General features: G+C 27.7%; 4 protein-coding genes and 1 pseudogene across 4 annotated transcripts; 1 reads left to right on the top strand and 4 right to left on the bottom strand.

The window, feature by feature from the left end:
- LOC123266685 (sodium/potassium/calcium exchanger 3-like) lies at window positions 1-5,088 on the top strand. The gene is made up of 8 exons (XM_044731044.1): window positions 1-297; window positions 546-764; window positions 1,960-2,147; window positions 2,222-2,369; window positions 2,889-2,987; window positions 3,062-3,322; window positions 4,411-4,512; window positions 4,604-5,088. Exons 1-8 carry the CDS (start codon window positions 147-149, stop codon window positions 4,936-4,938), a joined length of 1,503 nt encoding a protein of 500 aa, XP_044586979.1. The 5' UTR covers window positions 1-146; the 3' UTR covers window positions 4,939-5,088.
- A 1,593-nt stretch (window positions 5,089-6,681) lies between these two features.
- LOC123268095 lies at window positions 6,682-9,152 on the bottom strand (annotated as a pseudogene).
- A 1,779-nt stretch (window positions 9,153-10,931) lies between these two features.
- On the bottom strand, window positions 10,932-13,325 carry LOC123266691 (clavesin-1-like). Its single transcript, XM_044731055.1, has 5 exons — window positions 13,204-13,325; window positions 11,975-12,366; window positions 11,444-11,754; window positions 11,277-11,370; window positions 10,932-11,145 (listed from the first exon to the last, which is right to left on the bottom strand). The coding sequence occupies exons 2-5, from the start codon at window positions 12,357-12,359 to the stop codon at window positions 10,997-10,999; spliced, it is 939 nt and encodes a 312-aa protein (XP_044586990.1). The 5' UTR covers window positions 12,360-12,366; window positions 13,204-13,325; the 3' UTR covers window positions 10,932-10,996.
- A 1,906-nt stretch (window positions 13,326-15,231) lies between these two features.
- LOC123266692 (clavesin-2-like) lies at window positions 15,232-17,246 on the bottom strand. The gene is made up of 4 exons (XM_044731056.1): window positions 16,805-17,246; window positions 16,429-16,739; window positions 15,540-15,633; window positions 15,232-15,468 (listed from the first exon to the last, which is right to left on the bottom strand). The coding sequence occupies exons 1-4, from the start codon at window positions 17,187-17,189 to the stop codon at window positions 15,320-15,322; spliced, it is 939 nt and encodes a 312-aa protein (XP_044586991.1). The 5' UTR covers window positions 17,190-17,246; the 3' UTR covers window positions 15,232-15,319.
- A 307-nt stretch (window positions 17,247-17,553) lies between these two features.
- LOC123266690 (clavesin-2-like) lies at window positions 17,554-19,362 on the bottom strand. Its single transcript, XM_044731053.1, has 4 exons — window positions 18,972-19,362; window positions 18,587-18,897; window positions 17,790-17,883; window positions 17,554-17,718 (listed from the first exon to the last, which is right to left on the bottom strand). The coding sequence occupies exons 1-4, from the start codon at window positions 19,354-19,356 to the stop codon at window positions 17,567-17,569; spliced, it is 942 nt and encodes a 313-aa protein (XP_044586988.1). The 5' UTR covers window positions 19,357-19,362; the 3' UTR covers window positions 17,554-17,566.
- Window positions 19,363-22,065: the final 2,703 nt, after the last annotated feature.

Genomic DNA, 22,065 nt, shown 5'->3' with positions numbered 1-22,065 from the left:
AACGTCCCTTCTTCCATCAGTAGCTGCTAGAACTTCAAGGTGTTGACAGTCAAAAAAATAAAAATAAAATTTTTAATTAGTAAATTGTTTTGTTTTTTTTTAATTATTAAAATTCCCTTTGTTGGCCCGCTGAAGCATCGAAAGATATGACAAAACGCCATAAACATTTAATATTCTACCGCATGCTACTGGTTATCGGTATTCCTACGGTTTATTTTACATGTATTAGTCTCAGTGGATTTTTCAAGGTCAAAAGTACGGAATTAGACCCTGAAATATTTGGAAGAAATGAAATCCGTAAGTTCAAAACATTAATTTTATATTATTTTTTTTTATTTATTTATCTGATGCAGTAAAAGTATCGGAAAGTTTTGTTTTTGTGCTGAATATAGATAAATAATTTTATCGATAAGTGATATAAAAAAATATCGCTGATATCTGAATACGTAAGGTGCTTAAGTAGATATTTTTTTTATTTATAAAAAAAAGAATAATTTTTTTGTTTGACTAAAATTTTTGTCCAACTGAAAGTGATTTATTTTTAGGATTACGTAAATTAATGCAAGTTGAAGAGCCAGAGGTAAACAGAAGTAATCAATGTATTGCGCCAGCGATCGATGAATTTCCATCGGACGGTTTTACTGCCGAACAAAGACGCTCTGGATTCATAGTAATTCATATTGTTCTTGCGATTTATTTATTTTTGTTACTTGCAGTAGTTTGTGATGACTTTTTTGTTCCTTCGATTACGAAAATATGCGAGAGTAAGTATTTTTTTTTTTTTTTTGTTCAAGATAAATTAGGGCACGGACATTATTTACGGGAATAATTTATTCTTGTTTACTTAAATTATATACGCAATTTATAATTATAATGTTGTATCGCCATCAACCTAGCTCCCGCTTTGTCACAAAACATCTGAATTCATTTTTGGACATGATTTTTTTGGTATTTTAATGTTACAATACTAAAGTATTACACAACCAATAATGCGAAGCACTTAACAGTGCTTTACGGATTGAATTTTTTACTTTTCTTTATTAAATAATGACTTCTGTTAAATTGCACGGTACTTTCTTAAATATTGATGTTTTTAAAGATATAAGCTCATCCCGATGTTACACTCATCAAGAGCTTTCATTTGAGTACACACATGTATTTTTGATATATTTTTCATATATACATATATACATATATATAATATATAAATATATGAAAAATTGATGTGGGTATTCAAATGAAAGGTCTTGATGAGTGTAATGTCGGGATCAGCTTATCTCTTTAAAAATATCAATAGTTCACAAGATACAATGTCATTTCTTAATTATTGATGTTTTTAAAGGTATAAGCTCATCTTGATATTACACTCATCAAGAGCTTTCATTTGAGTACCCACATGCATTTTTTAAATATATTTTTCATGTATACATATATACAATATATATAAATATATGAAAAATTGATGTGGGTATTCAAATGAAAGGTCTTGATGAGTGTAATGTTGGGATGAGCTTATATCTTTAAAAATATCAATATTTCACAAGATACAATGTCATTTTTTAATTATTGACATTTTAAAGCTCATCCTCATGTTACACTCATCGAGACTTTTCATTTGAGTACCCACATGGCATTTTTTATTTATTTAATATATATGGTATTTATAAAATATATAAATATATAAAATATATGAAAAATTGATGTGGGTACTTAAATGAAAGGTCTTGATGAGTGTAACGTCGGGCTGAGCTTATACCTTTAAAAATGTCAATAGTTCACGAGATACAAGGTCATTTCTTAATAATATAGATTTAAAAAAAAATACAAACCTAATCTTGTATGAAAATGAATTCATATTTTTTCTCAAAGCAGATGTTATCAGGTTTCTCTATTATTTACAATATAAGTCCTCAAAGGAAAAATAATTACTAAAATTACCTATTCACTTACTTTTTAAAGAATTAAACGTATCAGAAGACGTTGCTGGCGCAACATTTATGGCAGCAGCATCATCCAGCCCCGAATTATTTATAAATGTCGTGGGAACATTTGTAACCCAAGGTGACATAGGAATTGGTACAATTGTTGGCTCTGCGGTGTTTAATATTCTCGCGGTTCCAGCATGCTGTGGCCTTTTTGCCAGCCAGGTGATATTTATTATTTTCAAGCCATAATTTTATTTTTAAAAATTCATTTATTTATGCATTGTTTACTCAACTAGGCGCTGGAGCTCGATTGGTGGCCAGTAAGTCGAGATTCTCTAGCTTATGCAATCACCGTTGGTTTGCTTATTTTAGTGTTTCGTGACGGGCGAGTCGAATGGTATGAAGGGTTGATCCTCGTTATCACTTATGTGTTGTATATTTTGAGTAAGTTTCAATTAAATTTTGTTTACTTAATTCAGTCAAAACGTTATCTCAAGCTTTAGCTTTGATTGACTCTAATTGAAATCATTCAAGCCTCGATTCATAATTTAATATAAATTAAATCAAAAATATTTCTCTTGAATTAAGATTTTTTTTTTTTTTTTTTTTTTTTTTTTTTTTTTAATGTAATAATTATCATAATTAATTATTACTAATTATAATTATAATTATAACGTACAAAGCTACTCAGTAAGCTTTAGATAAAGCTAATTGAGACTAAGCCAACATTTACTTTATAATTGTAATTTGGGAGATCAATACAACATTAAATATTAGTTTAGTCTCAATTAATTTAATTTGAGAGCGACGATATAGCTTGTAGTCTCTTTTTGCATCATTGAAAAGGACAGATTTTTGATTTGTGGTCAAAAATTAGTTCGAGACTTTAAGAATAATTCTAACTACAGCAGAAGATTAGATTAATAATTAGATCTTTAATTATTTTTTTGGCTTATAAATTAGCAATGTACTTCAACAAACGTATTAGCAAGTGTATGGGCTCAATGGTGTCCAAAAGAAAAGAGTATAAAAATTTGGACAACAGTCCTTTGTTACCAAAACGTAAGTATTTCCCAAAAATTCATAATCATAAATAATGTTATATAAATTCAAATTTCTTTTAATACAATTCATAGATTTTGAGAACGGAAAAGTTAACAGTTTTGAGCCAATCGAAGATGAGGATCTTGAAATCGTCAACATGACCAATTGGCCGGACTCGTTTTGGGAAAAGCTGTGGTGGATATTAACGTGGCCGATAAACTTTGTATTGCTGATAACGATTCCAGATTGTCGAAGGAAATCACTTAAATCTTGGTATCCTGTGACATTTTTAATGTGCATCGTGTGGATTGCTTCTATGTCATTCGTCGTTGGCTGGGATATTACAATTATAGGTAAATATAATAGATTTATTTAAATTAAATTGGCCAAATGACTTTTGTTAAATTGCACTGTATTTTCTTAATTATTGAGCTTTTTAGAAATATAAGCTCATCGCGATGTTACACTCATCAAGAGCTTTCATTTGAGTACCCACATGCATTTTTTGTATATTTTTCATATAAACATATATATAATATATATAAATATATAAAATATATGAAAAATTGATGTAGGTACTCAAATGAAAGGTCTTGATCAATGTTACATCGGGAAGAGCTTATATCTTTAAAGTTGTCAATAGTTCTCAACATACAAGGTCATTTCTTAATTATGTAATATATATTTTAAAGATATAAGCTCATCCCGATGTTACACTCATCAAAAGCTTTCATTTGAGTACCCACATGCATTTTTGATATATTTTTCATATAAACATATATATAATATACATAAATATATAAAATATATGAAAAATTGATGTGGGTACTCAAATGAAAGGTCTCGATGAGTGTAATGTCGGTGTGAGCTTATATCTTTAAAAATGTCAATAGTTCTCAATATACAAGGTCATTTCTTAATTATGTAATATATATTTTAAAGATATAAGCTCATCCCGATGTTACACTCATCAAAAGCTTTCATTTGAGTACCCACATGCATTTTTGATATATTTTTCATATAAACATATATATAATATACATAAATATATAAAATATATGAAAAATTGATGTGGGTACTCAAATGAAAGGTCTCAATGAGTGTTACCTCGGAATGAGCTTATATCTTCAAAAATGTCAATAATTTACATGATACAAGGTCATTTCAAATTATATTGCTAATTTATATTCCTGGAATAGAAAAGAAGGAAATGTATCTAATACAATGGAAATAATCTTATTTAATCAATTTATTTGCCAAATTACTAATCAAATATAAAATGATTTATTTTTGTAATAAATTTCAAATTCAAATTAATATAACTTTTTTTTTTTTTTTTTTTTATTAATCATAAACCTTTGCATTATAAGTCATTCTATAAAACAGAAATAAAATCCCCAATAAATATAAAGCGAAAACCTAACTTCGTTGTCAATTATAGGCGATACTCTGGAGATTCCCGACTCAGTAATGGGTTTAACCTTTCTCGCCGCTGGGATGAGTGTTCCCGAAGCAGTTTCCAGCGTCATCGTAACAAATCAAGGTAATCAATAATCAATAATCGATAATCAATAAAACTAATTATAATTATAATAACTAAGAAGTAAATTTAAAAATATTGAATGAATCTTCAGGACACGGTACCATGGGAATCAGTAATTCGATTGGCTCGAATGTCTTTGATATACTTCTATGCCTGGGATTGCCTTGGTTTATAAAAGCGGCATTTGTACCAAAGAATCCGGGACTGCATTACGTTCAAATAAACTCCGAAGGACTTGTTTACAGTTCAATATCACTCTTTTCAACGTTAATCTTACTTTATGTAGCATTTGCATGCAACAAATTCAGGCTTGACCGTAAAGTTGGTTTTACTTGTCTGTTCATGTACGCATGCTTCCTTGTGATAGCTTCTCTCACTGAACTCAATGTCTTTTTCCAAGTAAATCTTCCTACATGTGTTCACTGACAAATCTAAGCGGCTTAGTGCCGCTTTTTAGACTATAGGCTAATTGTTAATTCTAGTATTTAATCAAGTTAATTAGTAAAACCATGATTAGTGAGTACAACAGACATAATTCAACAATTTTTTGGCCTTTAAAATTTTTATAGGATACAAAATTCAGGTAATCGGAAAAAATAGACCCGGAAAAAATTTTAAAGATGAAAAATTCATATTATTTCATTAAAATTATTGTAAAATAAAAATTAGAATAATAATAATTATTATTTAATAAATCTGAAATAATGATATTAAAAGTAACTGTCACTTGACCATTTTTTAATTTTATTTAACAAAATAATTTGTACCGAAAAATTATTTTTAAAAAATTGCTTTTCTAAATTATTAAAATTTCTAAATGTCAATTTTTTTTTTAATTTTTTTTATGCAGTAATTTATTTATATGAAAAATTATTAAAGTTATTAAATATATACTAGATTAATTTTCATTTTGAAATAATATGAATTTTTCATAACTTCAAAATTTTTTTCGGGTCTATTTTTTCCGGTCTATTTTTTCTGGGATTCAAAAATTTAATAGCAGAAAAATTTTACAGTTTTAATAGAAATTTTTTAATGAAACTTTATTTTTTTTTAGTAAATTTTACGTAAAAATTTGAGATTTTTATACGAAAAAAATTATTTTTCGTATCCATACAAAATGTTTTCCGGAATTGCCGACAGATGGCGACACTAGTAAATATAGACACTAACTATACTTGAAAATGGCGTTTTTACAGTTAAAAAATTAGTTTTTTTCTTTAAATACAATGATAGAAGGATTTTTTAATAATTAATAAATTAATTAATTATTAATAAATGTTTTTTAGTAGTTAGAAAATATTTATTAACAGTTAAAAACTTATTTATTAAACACAAAATAATGATTTTTAATAAAATACTCATCAATTGTTAATAAATATATTTTTCTTCCTAAAGTAATAGTTATTACAAGTTTTTATATTTAATAAATTATTTATAAATAAATGAATTTATTAAAATTTAATAAATTCTTCTATCAGTATAACTTTGTAAATTGTTTTTGTTAGTTAACATGATTAGGAAGTATAGCTAATTCGCACATGCGCAAGAACGGTCACTAATTCTGTTTTTTACGATACTAACTTTGTACCAAATTAGTGACATCAATTATTAATAATATTATTCTATTGTAAAGTTTTGTAAAATAATATTAATAGTAATGATCAAAAAAATATTTTAATTTTGATTGTTAATATAATATTTAGTGATAGTCATTATTAATTATTATAAACAGTTGATTATATCTTTGATTGCAACTGAGGGATAAGAATTAGTAGATGAGATTATCGTTATCACCTTGTGAAAAAACAGATCCATTTTTATTCCATTGTAGATATCATTGATATCAATCTTACCTTGGAGAGTTAACTTATCAGCATTGTTACTTTTAATGGTGTAAATGTTTTTTATTAAAATTATAGATAAATAATGTACACGTGTGATATTTTACAGATTTTTTGTTATTTAGTAAATAATTGTTTTATAATTGTAGATAATTAATTTAAGAAAATGTCTAATTGATTAATTAATTAATCAAAAGTAAATACTATAAAATTATAACGTGAGTTTTAGAAGTTTTTTTTATCCAATTAAAAATCAACATGTTAATTATTATCTAAGAAAATTAATATAAAACGTACAATAATCTTAAAATTGAATTAATTTATTTCAATCAACTTCAAGTTTTCGGAAGGAGCCGGAAATACCGCCGAAACCATCCGAAGATAGTGAACACCTACTTTCTACCGATACTTCTATGTACATTTCATCAAGAGCCAGTAATGCTTCACGTTTTTTACGCAACTTTTTCTTAAAAATAGCTGCAAAAATTTTTTTATCAATTTTATAAGTATAATTAATTTTTGCTTTTACAAATAATAATAAATAAATGAAAAATACCAATCATATCAGCGGTTGATACGTCACCGCCCAATTCTTTAGGCAAAATTTTAGGATCGATATTTTGTTTGAAGTCTTCTATATTTTCATAGATCTAAAAATAAAACAGTCAGATTAACAATTAATGAAAGTGAATAATAATAATTCGCATCATTTTTAATTTTAGTAATCATATTTTATCTAATCGGGATATATAATTTTTTTTTATTAAAATAATAGAAAAGATATACAAGGCGTTGGTTTAAACCACTATAGCTAAAATCGGGATATATAAAAGGGGATCTAGGAAATTGCACCATCTATGTTTTATATACGTAAACTACAAAATATAACTAACTCGAAAGAAGAAAAGGGAGCAAAACAAACTAATTTATTTTTTTACCTACCTTTTCTCTATAATAATGCGCAAATAATTATGGCTCAATAAATTAATAAAAGTAAGTGAATAAAATAATTTTTACCTTAATTCTATTCCTAAGTTTTTCATTTACAAACGATATTATAAAGTCCAAAACTTTACGAACATGGTTTGGAACACTGACGATCTGAATTTGCTTATTTCGTATCGGTGAGACGTTTTGCATCCATTTAAAAGAGTTCCGCATGTCTGACATTGACCAAATAGTTCCGTGAGCTATGGTTGCTCCGGTAATAATATGCACATACGTATAACCACGTACTTGATTTTCTTCGATGTCCATCAATAGTTCACCTAATATACTGTTGACTCTAATTATTTCTTTAGATCCGAATCTATATGGATCGGCTCGAGCTGTGAATTTTTATTATTTATCAATTAAGTACACGCATAAAAATGATTTTGTTGAAATAACAAAAGACGGGATAACTAAAAAATATGTTCTGGTAACAAATGAGTTTAGTTATAATAACAAATCCATTAATCGCATTAACAAAATGTTTCAAGTTGTACTAACAAACCAGTCTGTTAAATCACCAAATCAATTTGTTGTCCTAACGAAATCATTTTATTGCAATAACAAAACTAATTTGTTGCTAAAAAATTTTCCAAATCAGATATCACTGATTATAGCATATTTTTAAATTATGGATTCTTATAAAATTTAATGTAACATTTAATGTAAATTTATTTGTTATTTTAATAGAATAATTTTGCTGTTTCAACGAAAAAATTTGTTATACTAACTGAATTATTTAGTCGAATCTACTTAAAGATTTTGCTATAGTAACCAAATTGTTTTGTTGTTATAACATATTAATAAATTGCTATAACCTAAATTTTGTTATTTTAACATATAATTTGTTATCCCTATGTTAACAAATGCATTTGTTACTAGAACATATCTTAAGTTATTTTAACAAAATTTTTTTCTGCGTGTAGCAACGACTGAAAATAACACTTTATGAGTGCTAATCAAAATGACTTGTCTTCCATATTGGTCCCTTTCAAGCAATGGAAACATATATCCGTTGTCAATAATCGCTTCTATTTCGGGATCATAGATATCAAGCTAAACTTTTTGGTTCTCAAAAATCGGAGCAGAAATAAAGAATCAGTACGACAACATTTTATTGAAGGGTGCTTTAGTATCCAGGCTCGAAATTGCTTCAACGCTTGGTTTCTTATGTTATCATCTTCACGCAATTCTTCCAAAGCAATCGCCTGTGTATCTTCACTGAGACTACACTTGTAATCGATCTCGTCGTCCATAACTATTTTTTATTATCTACAATAAAATAAGACAATGGTTGTCAATTTTTGCCCTGATTTTTAAATTTGGAACTTGTGATTTATAAAAATGACAGTAAAAATTTTGTTTTATCAGAAATTATTGCAATAATTGTCTATAAGATATAATAAAGAACTGATTTAAAAAAAAAAATTTTTAATTCAATTAACATTCATATTTAAACAACTGTTTTTTAAACATACTATAACACTTTAATTTTGTAAAGAAATTTAAATAACTTAATTTTATTTTAGTTATTATTTTTAGGGGAGGGAGGGGCAAAATGGGGTACTTAAGAAACCATTACGATTTTAAGGACTTAAATATGCTGATTTTTCTCGTTTTCAATCGTAATTGAAGGAAAATAATCAAATTTCAAGTTGCCGTAGAAAAAAAAAAGTTTTTTTTTTTTGCGGGCAAAATGGGGTACCCCCTGAAAAAGTGAAAAAAAATTTCATTATCCGAAAATGAAATATCGTTAAAAAAATAATATTTTCTTGTCGATAAATCTACGAAAGAACCCAGAGACATGAACAAATCACCCAAAAAAGATACATTGTTAGTTGAAGCAATATACTCCTAACAAAAATTGAGGTAGCAAAAAAAGTTTTTAAACTTTGTAGTAATTTTTGACGGGTTTCGCTTGAGTAAAAATAATATCAAAATAAAAAAAATAGTTCTCTTGAGAAGATTCTAGTTTTTGTATCTCCCGGTGAAAAATTATAACATCAAAAATAATCCGAGAATAAATTTCGAAGTTATTTGAAAAAGATACTCTTTTAGAATGGTTAGTTTACGATTCCTCTTCGACACATTACCCGATTTTGATGCGGTTTGCAGCAGTCAACGTCGTTTTTTAAATTTGAGAGCTGATTAGATTTTGGAATTAATCGTTAAATGAAATTAATCCTAAATATTCCTAAGTCTTTATTAAAATTTTGGAGCAAGGAAAATGAATTTCAATCTTAAATCATAATTTTTTTGCATGGGCTGTTTAAAAGCTGTTAAAAAAAAAAAGAAAAAAGTTATTTTAAATTTATGAGAAAATCTAAGTTTCGCTAAACCCTATCGAATGGCGCGAATGTCGTTCAAAACAGTGGAGCCGCTCAAAAGTTATTAGAGGTTTGTATACACACACACACACGCCGACAGACATCCTCGTAGGAATATTAAAAATTACTTCCTAGGACATTAAAAATGTGAAGATCAGATTAGAACTTGATTTTCGAAAACTGACATGGAACCAATGACTCCCTCTTTTTATTTTTTTTTTTTTTAATTTAGGAAAAAAAATTTATTATGATGCACAATGACGATAAAAGTTGCTGTAAAAAAGTTAGAAAAAAAAACTTTTTTTTTCTCTTAAATTATAGGAAATGACGTTAAAATATATTTTAGAAAGCTGAAAGAGCTTTTTGGAAAAAAAAATTTCATCAAAGTAATCTTTTTTTCTTTTGTTAGTTGCTAATTAAAAAATTTGATTATAAATTGATTAAAAAAATTAATTTATTTTAGTTTATCTTTGGTAACGCTGACTTCGAATTTTAAATTAAAAATCTCAAGCTTTAAAAGCTCATTTATAAATTTATTTTTTTTTTAAATGTTCAAGAGAATCAATACTGTATAAAATTATCATTAAAAAATTATCATAACGTAATAACTTACAAAATAAATTAACAAATTTGCTTGGTCAGATTCTGGAGCACAAAACACGAGTTACCTCCACGATTAACGGAATCCTTAATCACTAAATTGTAACTGTTGATCACAAAAAAAGATTTATTCGACTGAGTTTAACGGAACAAGCCTATTTCGTTGATAAAGCTGTGTCCAATTGTATGGAAAAGAATTGTTTAAATTATTGTCAATATTGTATGAAGTTTTTGCATATTAATTTGTTTTTTACATTATTTCCTCATGTTTTCAGTTTACCATTGTTAAAAATACTCAGCAACGTCTCGTTATTCGTTATGTAGAGAAATATTTTATAACAGATTAATTAATCCCTTGTAACCGCAGGGATTCGAACCCGCGTCTGTTCAGTGGGTTTTTTTTTTCAGCAAGGATGTCGTGATCTATTGCATGGTAAAACAGTTGGAGTACAAGTCAAGTAAGTACACTTTGAGGTTTGTCAATTTTATTAAAATTAAAATCCAAAACATTATTTATAATACAACCAAATTAAAAATTTTTTACTATTTAAAATTGTTTTTTACAATAACTATTTTTTACAAACAATTACAATAAATTACCATTATTTATTTTAATCAAGCGATACTTGATAATTAAATTTATTTATTTATTTATTTATATACCATCATGATGACTGGGATTTTTAATGCAGAAGTCTATAACCTTGTGAAAAACTTTTGTGACTAATCAATCTCGAGTTTTCGGAACGAGCCAGAAACGCCGCCGAAGTTATCCGAAATTAAAGACTTTTCTTTCGGTGATATTTCGATGTACATATCATCAAGGGCTTTTATTTCTTCATTCTTTTTACGCAACTTCTCTTTGTATACCGCTAAAAAATCACATATAATTATTGTAAGTAAATTACCAATAATAACATTTTTATTAGTAACTTGCATGATTTTTTTCAAAAGAAGAAAACTCGAGTTTTAATTTTTAAGATATGTGATGATAATTACATACCAAGCATATCAGCAAGTGGAACAGTACCACCGTACTCTTTCGGTAGAATTTTAGGATCGATTGTTTTCGTGAAATCTTTGATATTTTTAAAAATCTAAAAAGAAAAAAACAATACCAAGAAGTCTACAATAGTAATGAAGATAAAAAAATATTGTTTGAAATATTACCGATGTTCTACTCCTGAGTTTCTCACTCATGAGCGACAAGGTAAACTCAAAAACCTTAAAGGCGAAGCTCGGAATACCGATGAAACACATTTCTCTATGTCGCATCGGTGTGCTATTTTGGAGCCATCTAAACACTATCCTTATATCTGTCAATGACCAAGCAGTCATGTGGGCTAAGTTTACCCCAGAAGCGTCAGTCGCGTGCTTGTAACCACGTACTTGATTCTCTTCATCGTCCATGAACATTTCAAACGTTAAAGCAAAGAGTCGAGTTATTTCCTTCGATCCATATTTTGATGGATCAATTCGATCTGTTAATCAATGTTGTAGTTATCAATAATTAAACTGTAGAATTATCAATAATTAGATGAAAAATGTAAAATTTTTCCAAAAAATTTTTATAAAAAGTTGACGATCACCAAAAAAAAAAAAAAAAATGTAAAGTTAAGAAAAAGTTCAAATTTAGGTCAAATTTTTTCTGATTCTCTAAATTATAAAAATTATTTTAGGTTTAGAGGCAATAAAACTTACTATAAAAACTAAAAATAACTTGTCTTCCATGCTTATCTTTTTCCAACGACGGAACGACAAATCCGCTGTCAATAATTTCTTGCATAACAGGATCATCGAAGTCCAAATTTTGAAACCATTCGGGATACAATTGTTTGGCTTGCAAATAACGTACTAGCATGTCTTGCGCCATGGGCAAACTGAACTTTTTGGTTCTCAAGAATCGGAGCAGAAATAAAGAATCAGTCCGACAACGTTTTATTGAAGGGTGCTTTAGTATCCAGGCTCGGAATTGCTCCAACGCTTGGTTTCTCATGTTTTCATCTTCCCGTAATTCCGCCAAGGCAATTGCTTGTGTTTCTTTGCTGAGGGTACATTTGTATTCTATTTTATTGTCCACGACCATGTTCAATCTGCAATTTGTAATTAAAAAATTATTTAAAACTGTTCCATTAACTTTACATGTCAACAGCGTTGATTAACTGATGATCAGCAAAAATCTGTAAAGGATAATTTAAATATCATTGCAATCTTTTTTGCGTCATAGTGTCTCGAATTTGGGTCATTTCAATTTACATTTTCGCAATAAATGTAAACGATAAGAATCTAAATATTGTGGCTAAGATAAATTATTTAAAAAAATTTTCCAATGTCAAGTTAATATTTAAGCAACTGTGTTTACGAATTATGATTATTATTAATGTCTTTTACTCTTTTAGATGTTTTTTTATTTTAGGTTCACCTTTGACATTAATGTTATCTTACTTTTTAATTTTATTATGTACATTTAGCCAAAAATTGTACATTGATAGAAGAATTATTTAATATTGAATTTGTAAGCTTTAATAAGCGTTGATAAATGATTACTTAACACTATATTTATTATGTAGGGAATATTTATTAAAAGTTGATAAATTATTTATTTAGTTAACCCAATTTATTATTAGTAAAAAATATTTTTTTTTTGCAGTGAATATTATTAGAGTCCTGTATCTTTTTTATAAAATTATATAGTACGATTTATTTATGGACGTCGAACAATTGATTGTATTTAATCAATAAATAAATTGTTTCCAAGCAAACAAATTTATCAGTTAAAAAATTCTTTTATCAGTATACGCATGCAGATTATTAAATAAATTGATCAAACATCTTAAAGTCGATAAAAAAATAATTAATTTATTAAGTAACACACAAGTGATACGGGAGAAAAATAATTAGTAGTCAGATTATTAGTTAAAACACATTACCTTGATGATGAACGTCCAGTTTGCGACTAAATTTAAAGATTCGATCACAAAGCAGCTTTTATCAAGCTGGTTTCGTCCGTTATCATTATGCAGTACCCCACTTCTTAATATCTTCATAAAATCCACAGATTCGGTAGAATCTGGCGCCAAGTTCCGTTCAAATCCGTTGTAAACGGAGCGCCAGACTACCGACTGTGTTTACTGTGAGCAGAACGGTATTTCGAGGTTGCAAAATTTTATTTAATTATATGGTTCTCCTTTTTCCAAAATAATATATTATAAAAGTAATTTATACTTTATTTTACTGATATTAATTAATTATAATCAATTATAACACTTAATTCACTTAAAATTATTAAATTTTATCAGCACAAACTATAGTAAGCCCAGAAATTTCGATCCTGACTTTTTTTTCGATGGGGAATATCAGCGCCACAGACTAGATAAAATAAAAATGTGTAGTAATCCTTCCTATAGACACGCATCTACAGTAAAAAGTGATTCATAGCTTGCATCTATGGCCGCCAGGGTGCACTGGAATTACATCTACATAAACTGTAGCTTTAAGGGGATAGTTTGCAGTAAAAAATGCAGTCAACACGAGATTTAAGTTGTTATCAATTGTAAATTTTCATTATAATTACAAAAATACTAAAATCTGAACAAAACAGTTTCACTGTAAAGTCGCACCGAGTCCACGTTCATAAGACTATTAGGAAAAAAAATTTTTTCTTTACAAAGATACAAAATAAAAATTAAAAATCCGAGTAACCGATATGATTGTTTATGATTTTCGGAAATTAAAAATTTTTTGTAAATTTAAAAATTAAAAAAATTTTAGAACGTACTTGGTGTGCGTCAGTGTGTATTTCGATTTTTTTAAAGTGCTAGTAAATAGATTTTACGAATTTCATTAAAAGTAAAATATTTTGCAACCGCGCACACTAAATACGTTCTAAAATTTTTTTTTTAATTTTTAAATTTACAATAAAATTTTTTTTAATTTCCGAAAATCATAAACAATCATATCGGTTACTCGGATTTTTTAATTTTTTTATTTTGTATCTTTTTGTAAAGAAAAAAAAAATTTTTTTTCCTAATAGTCTTATGAACGTGGACTTGGTGCGACTTTTTTACAGTGAAACTGTTTTTGTTCGGATTACGTTTAGCGAAAACACTTTCTTTGCTGTACACAGTATTTAACAACAAAATGTTGCGGTAAAAAGAAATCATATGTTTTCTGCGCACTTTATTTGACAAACATTTTCATGAAATATCAACTGATTAATGTTGATAAAGTTATGCTCAATCCAAAAAAATTCAACGACCATTTTTTACAATATAACATTAGACATTAACGATAGTAAGGAGATAACTAAGGCGCTGAAAGTAATAGCGGTTGATAACAATGAAAGAATTGGAAGTAATAAATATAAAATACAATTAATGGATTGGAAGTAATGAAGAAGGACGTTAACATTCGCAAGTATCCGAAATGTCTTGATGACTATGATTATAAATTATGATAATAATCTTTCGATCACGGTGAACATTCAAACTTGTTATTAATGTATACAGTCGGTACATTTAATTCGAGAAGTAATTTTGATACAGCTGATACAATTTCCAATTTATTACAGATTTGTTTATTAATTGATTTAATAAGTACACTGATAGAAGGATTTGTTTATAGTTAAAAATATTTGTTAATATTTAACAAATCATTTATTAGAGACGACTTTTTAGTCCTTAACAAATATTTCTTAGTATTTAAAAAGATTTATTAATATTTAATAAATGAATATCAGATTTATTAAATACAAACAAATTATTTTAAATACTAACAAATATTTGTTTAATGCTAAAAAGTCGTCTCTAATAAATTATTTGTTAACTATTAACAAATATTTTTTTATACAAATAAATCCTTCTATCAGTGTATACAAATTGACGTACTGACATCGAAACAAAATTTTTCAGTAAGTTCTTTACATAATAAACAGGATGGGGAAGAAAATTTGTATAAATTTTTTAATTTATTTTTCATTAAATATACACTTGTAATTTTTAACAGATTTTTTACTTAATAACATTCAATATATAGTTAATTAATATTTTAATCAACTTCAAGTTTTCGGAATGAGCCAGAAACACTACCAAAAATATCCGTAAGTGAAGACGCGTTTTTTTGTGACACTTCTATGTACATATCATCAAGAGCTATTAACTCTTCACGTTTTTCACGCAATTTTTTCTTAAATGCAGCTAAAAAATAAGAAACTTATATATTATTCTTCTAAGTTTTTCGCAATTAAAAAAAATAAATAGATACGTACCAATCATATCAGCAAGTGGTACATCACCACCGTATTCTTTGGGCAGAATTTTGGGATCGAATTTTTTTTTCAATTCCTCTACATCTGTACAAATCTAGCACACAGTAAAAAATTTTTCGTCATTGTGTAAAGTGTAAAAATTTGTGTGTAGAATTTCACATTCTACACTGAGAAAAAAAAATACTTTTATTAAGAAAATTCTCTTGATACAAGAATTCATGTTTTTGAAAATTTTCAAGAACATATATTCTTAGCTCAACAACTTATTAAATTGATTGAAATAATTTTTACTTAATTTAAACAAAGCTATTCTCTTGTTTATCTATTACCGAAAGATAAATATTGATACTCTTTTCTTCAGAAATTAATAATTAATAATAATAGAATATTTTATCGTCATCGAATTTCTTGAACCAAGAAATTGTTAATTCAACAAAAGTTTTTTTTTCAGTGTAGTGTGTTAAATCAACACATGAGAATGTTCAATTCAACATAAAGAAAACTCAAAAAATTACAGTATATGATGTAACGTAGCGCTTCGTGATAAAAACTGGAAAAATTACAATTTCAGATTATAGTTATTACAGATTTTATAAGAATTACATTGTAGAGTGTAATATTTACATTGAAAGCTCTAAAAATTAAATTCAAAAATTGAATTTAGAAAAATGTTATTTCAAACTGTAATTTTTCTAGTTTTGACTACGACGGGATCGATTTTATATTTTATACTGCAATTATTCCAGTTTGCTTTTTTCCGTGTAGAGTTTAATATTCTAGACCCAAATTTTTACACTCTACACAATGACAAAAAATTTTTTACAGTGCAATTGAATGAAAAGAACAAAGACTAACGTATTAAATTTAGCCTTGTAAAAATAAATCTTACCGTGATTCTCTCTCGATGTTTGTTAGTAAAAAGCGACACGCAAAATTCAATAACTTTAGTGGCGTAATTCGGAACATTGACCAGGATTGACATTTTGTGTCGCATCGGAATCCCATTTTGGACCCAGCTAAGTACGTTTCGAATTTCTGTGAATGATAACAAGCTTACGTGGCTCATAGTTATTCCAGCATCGTCGTATATATACGTGTAACCTCGTACTTGATTCTCTTCATCGGATATCAATGCTTCAAATGCCAAAGTATTGACTCTTACCATCTGATAACTCGTGTATTTGTGTGGATCAATTTGAGCTGATAATTTTGATTGTTTATCATTAAAATACACCTAAATACATCAAAACAAAAATAAACTTTACCACTACGCGTCAAAACGACTGTTCTTCCATACTGGTCCCTTTCGAGCAACGGAACAATATATCCGCAGTCAATAATCGCTTCTATAACAGGATCGTTGATATCTAAATTTTGAAACCATTCGGAGGACAATTGTCTGGCGTGTAAGTAGCGTTCCAGCATGGCTTGTGCTATGGGCAAACTAAACTTCTTGGTTCTCAAAAATCGGAGCAAAAATCCAGGATCAGTCCGACACCGTTTTATAAAAGGGTGCTTCAGTATCCAGTCTCGAAATTGCTCCAATGACTGGTTTCTTATGTTCTCATCTTCGCGCAATTCCTCCAAGGCAATTTTCTGCGTTTCTTTACTGAGACTACACTTGTAATTTATTTCGCTTTGTACAACCATCTTGTATCAACTGTTACAAATTAAAAAACTTTTTTTTAATCAGCAAATTTTGCAGTCAGAAGTCTAAATTTAAACACCTGTGTTTGTAACTCAGTTCACTGAATTATTTCTTTTGAAAAGAAAATATCAATTATTGACAATAATTGGTCAGTGTGATATAAATAGATACAAAAGTGTTTGAGTTTGACGGATAATTAAAAAATTAAATTAATGTATACCTTTTAATAAATTTAATTTGGAAAATAATTTTAATACAATTTCTCATTTGTTGCAAATTAATATTTATTAATTGACTTAATACATATACAAATCGACACATACAATTTTACTTATATCAAAAATGTTTTTTTGAATGGGTTTTTTTTTTAATGAATATTTTATTCATCTTCAAGTTTGCGGAATGAGCCAGAAACACCTTCGGAAATGTCTGTCAGTAAAGATTTGCGTTCTTCTGGAGATATTTCAATGTGCATATCATCAAGGGCTTTTAACTCTTCACGTTTTTCACGCAATTTTTCCTTAAATGCAACTAAAAAATAAGAAACTTATATATTATTCTTCTAAGTTTTTCGCAATTAAAAAAAATAAATAGATACGTACCAATCATGTCAGCAATTGGTACATCACCACCGTATTCTTTGGGCAGAATTTTAGGATCGATAACTTTCTTTAACTTTTCCATATTTTTATAAACCTATTAATTATAAAAAATAAAATATCAGTCAAGAGATGATTTTTAATAAAATTAAGATTATATTCAATAAAAAATTTTTTATATGGCCTGATATATTCAATTATGACTTAAGATGGCCATATTAGGCTTGATATGGTAAAATTTGGACATATATAATTTTTCGATAAAAGATAGTGCTGAAAATCTCCGACGGAGGGCGCAAAGTCGCAGAATCTTCTTGTTTGAAGAGAGTTAATTATAAGGTATTAAAGTATATAATAAAAATATTTTTTTTTGATAGGATTTTTTGTTAAAAATTTTTTCCCTGAAAATTCGATATCAACTAGCTAGTCATACTATTATATAAATTTTATATTATTGTTGTAAATTGTAAGAACCTACAATGTATTATTAGATGTTAAAAAACTATTTAAACTGAAAAAAAAAAAACTAATTTTTTTTGACTTTCTTAAAGAACTTATCTCACTTTGGATTTTAGTTTAATCAACTATCAAACTAATTTTTCCTTAATAAGACAATTATTAAATTGTTATAAACATTGCTAGGCATTAGTTAATTTATATAAACATTGCTAGACAAATAAAAACTTGAAAATTTGTACTAATTTATTTTTTAATTTTTATTTATAGCTTTATAATCAAGTCAGGTCGTATAAAAAAATTGTTTTACGCGTAATTTTGTCATTTATAAAAATAATCTTTACCGCAATACTGTCCTTGAATTTATCATTAAGAAGTGACATAGAAAAGTCGATAATTTTAGTGGCGTTCTTCGGAACATTAAATAAATGCGCCATTTTCTGCTGCATCGGAATCCCATTTTGAATCCAACTAACCAGTTTTCGAATCTCCATTACTGACAATAAGCTCAAATGGCTCATAGTCAACCCAGAAAAGTCATACACATATGTGTAACCACGCACTTGATTCTCTTCATCGCCAATAACTGCTTCAAACGCTAAAGTCTGAGCTCTCATCATTTGCGAACCGGTATATTTATTTGGATCAAATTGACCTGATAAATCATTTGTTTTTCAGTAAAATCCATCGTGGTTTTTTTTTAGTGCATGAAATATCAATGAAGCTTACCAATACACGACATAATGACTCGTCTTCCGTGCTGATCCTTTTCAGGCAACGGGAAGATATAACCGCTGTCAATAATTGCTTCAACAGCAGGATCATCGATGTCCAAATTTTGGAACCAATCGGAAGATAATTGTCTGGCTTGTAAGTAACGCTTCAGCATGTCTTGTGCCATGAGCAAACTAAACTTATTGGTTCTTAAAAATCGGAGCAAAAATTCAGGATCAGTACGACAGTGTTTTATTGAAGGGTGCTTCAGTATCCAGGCTCGGAATTGCTCCAACGCTTGATTTCTCATGTTTTCATCTTCTCGTAATTCTTCCAAGGCAATTGCTTGGGTTTCTTTGCTGAGGGTACATTTGTAGTCTATTTTATTGTCCACGCCCATATTTAATCTGCAATTTGTAATTATTGAATTATATTTCTCTCTAATAAACTGATACATATCGACGTAATAACTTCATTATAACTTCATTTGCGCGAATTACGGCGAGTTAGCATGAATCAGATCTCTTCGTCTGTGTCCCTGAATTTGGACAAATTACAATGAATTCCCGCATGAAAATACTTTATATCGTTAAAAATATATTATACAATATATTGCAAATAAGTGATGAATATATGGCGGCAAAATTGTCTATATTGAAAAGTATAACTTTATTCTATATATGGAACCATGAATTTTAAATAATATATTCATTAATATATGGTGATCCATATATCGTTTAGTATATATCAATTGCTATATTACCGAATACATAAATACCATATATAATATATCATGTATAATATATGAAGAATATATGTGACACCATATATTTATCCATACATTATTTTAAGTATAAGGTATCAATATATAAGAAGTTGTACCGATACACGTATGGATCGTGCATACATGAAGCAAATATATTGATGAATATATGGTTTATACATGAGAATGATATATTTATTTACAATATATTTTTTTATATTATTGTGGCAAAATTATAGATATGATTTTATATATCGTTCCATATATCGCGTGACTAATGCAAAAAGGGCGCATAGCTCCAGGTTAGTAGGGATCCATGCTAAAAGGGCGCATAAAAAATTTTTTTTTGCCATTCTTCTTAAAATCACTCGAAACACAAAGATATGTAAAAAAAAAAATTCGAGCATCCTGAAGCTAAAAGGGCGTAACTCAAGACATGCTCCCTTTTAGCTTTTAGAAAAGTAGTGCCTAAAGCTAAAAGGGCGCATAAAAAAAATTTATGTTTTTATATAAAATTTTGATAAATAGCTTCACAAGACATGAAATTAAAAAATTTAATGATTAAAAAAAAATTTTTTAACTACCGGTCCCGATACGATTGTAACTTTATATTTCTCTCTCAGACAAAGAATTTTGAAAAAAAAAACACTCTGCTACGTAATAGATTTTTTAATTACCTATTTTATAGCAGAGCGTTTTTTTCGAAATTCTCATTTGTTTAAAAGAAAAACATAAAACTGCAATAGTTTTATAATTATGAGTGCAACAAGGATAATACCGTTTCTTACAGTGAGTGCGACGCGAAAAAAAGAGGAGATCGGCTGTTAAGTACTTAAACAATATTGAAAAAATAATAATTTTGAACTATTTTTATACAAGCAATAGATAAATAAATTAATCGAAAACTAATGAGATTGAAATAATTTTCAAATAAAAAATAAATTACTACAATCATGCATATTTAGCAATTTTTTGAAAATATTTTTAATTGTAATTTTAAAAGAGTGTATGTTTAGTTATAATATGCCTCTCTCTTGTGCGACTCTACCGTTTTTTTTTTTAATTTTTAGGCTAAAAATAAGCATTTTTATGAAATATTTAGAAAAAAAATTTATAGGCCCTTTTAGCTTTAGGTCATAAAATTTTCAAATTCCTAAAGCTAAAAGGGCGCATAATAAGAGACATACGCCCTTTTAGCTTTAGGAAATCGATGCTTCATTTTTAGGCGAAGAATATGTCAACCAGTCAATTGGTGATAAAAAAAAAAAATTATGCGCCCTTTTAGCTTTGCAAAGCCAAAAGGGCGCATACTTTGCTATGCGCCCTTTTACCTTTTGGCACGCGATATCACATTATAATATCAATATATTTAATCATATATTTTGAAACATATAAACCTTTTCCAAGCGGGTTAGCATGAATCCGATCTTTTCGTCTGTGTCCCTGAATTTGCGCGAATTACGTCGAATTAGTATGAATCAGGTTTTAAACTCTCAAAAAGTTCATTTATAATTTCCAACGTAAGATCCTTTCGTGCCTGATTTTGAGCGAATTTAGGCGAATTAGTGTGAATCAGGTTTTAAAACTCTTAAAAAGATCATTTATAATTTTCAACGTTTAATCCTTCTGTGTCCGTATTTTGAGCGAATTAGGATGTATTAGGCTTTAAAACATTCAAAGAATTCATTTGTCATGATTATTATATTACGGCTGTGCGAATAGTGTCCGAATTGAATAGCAAAATTCGAATCGAATGTTCAAATTAGTTCGAATATTCACACACTCTTACTTTCTTTTCCAAGCCTAATATTTTCGCCGTAATATCAAAACTTAAAACCATTAATTTTAAAATAAAAAAATTAAATTAAATATAATCTATACAAATATTATAAAGAGGAAAAATTTAATAGTTTGTTTGTTTACATTGAATAGTCTCCAAATCTACTGAACCGATTTAAAAAATTTTTTTATCGTATATTTAATCATAATTAATTTAAACATTTTTGTTAAATACCCGTGCGAAGCCGGGGCGATCTGCTAGTGTTAGAATAAAACTGACGAAACGTCGCATTTTAAAATAAATGAAATAAAAAACATAACATCATCTTGGTCTACAACATCCTGATTTAAATTAATTAAAGAAAAATTTAGACCTGATTAGAGGAATAATAATCAAGAAAATCATTTTATAAATGGTATTCTTGGTTCAAGATTTTGGCTCTTGAGTCAAGTTAATTTTTTTATCAGTGTATAATTGATAAACCTCCAATAATATTAATTAATAATTACTATATGGAAAAATACTAACCGTAAATCCGTAAACTTGCAATATAATTCAGAAAAAAA

This window comes from Cotesia glomerata, linkage group LG6 (genome assembly GCF_020080835.1).
Source record: "Cotesia glomerata isolate CgM1 linkage group LG6, MPM_Cglom_v2.3, whole genome shotgun sequence".
In the NCBI taxonomy this organism is placed as follows: Eukaryota; Metazoa; Arthropoda; class Insecta; order Hymenoptera; family Braconidae; genus Cotesia; species Cotesia glomerata.
Note: the sequence above shows the minus strand (reverse complement) of the source record. Positions and strands in the feature narration are given on the sequence as shown.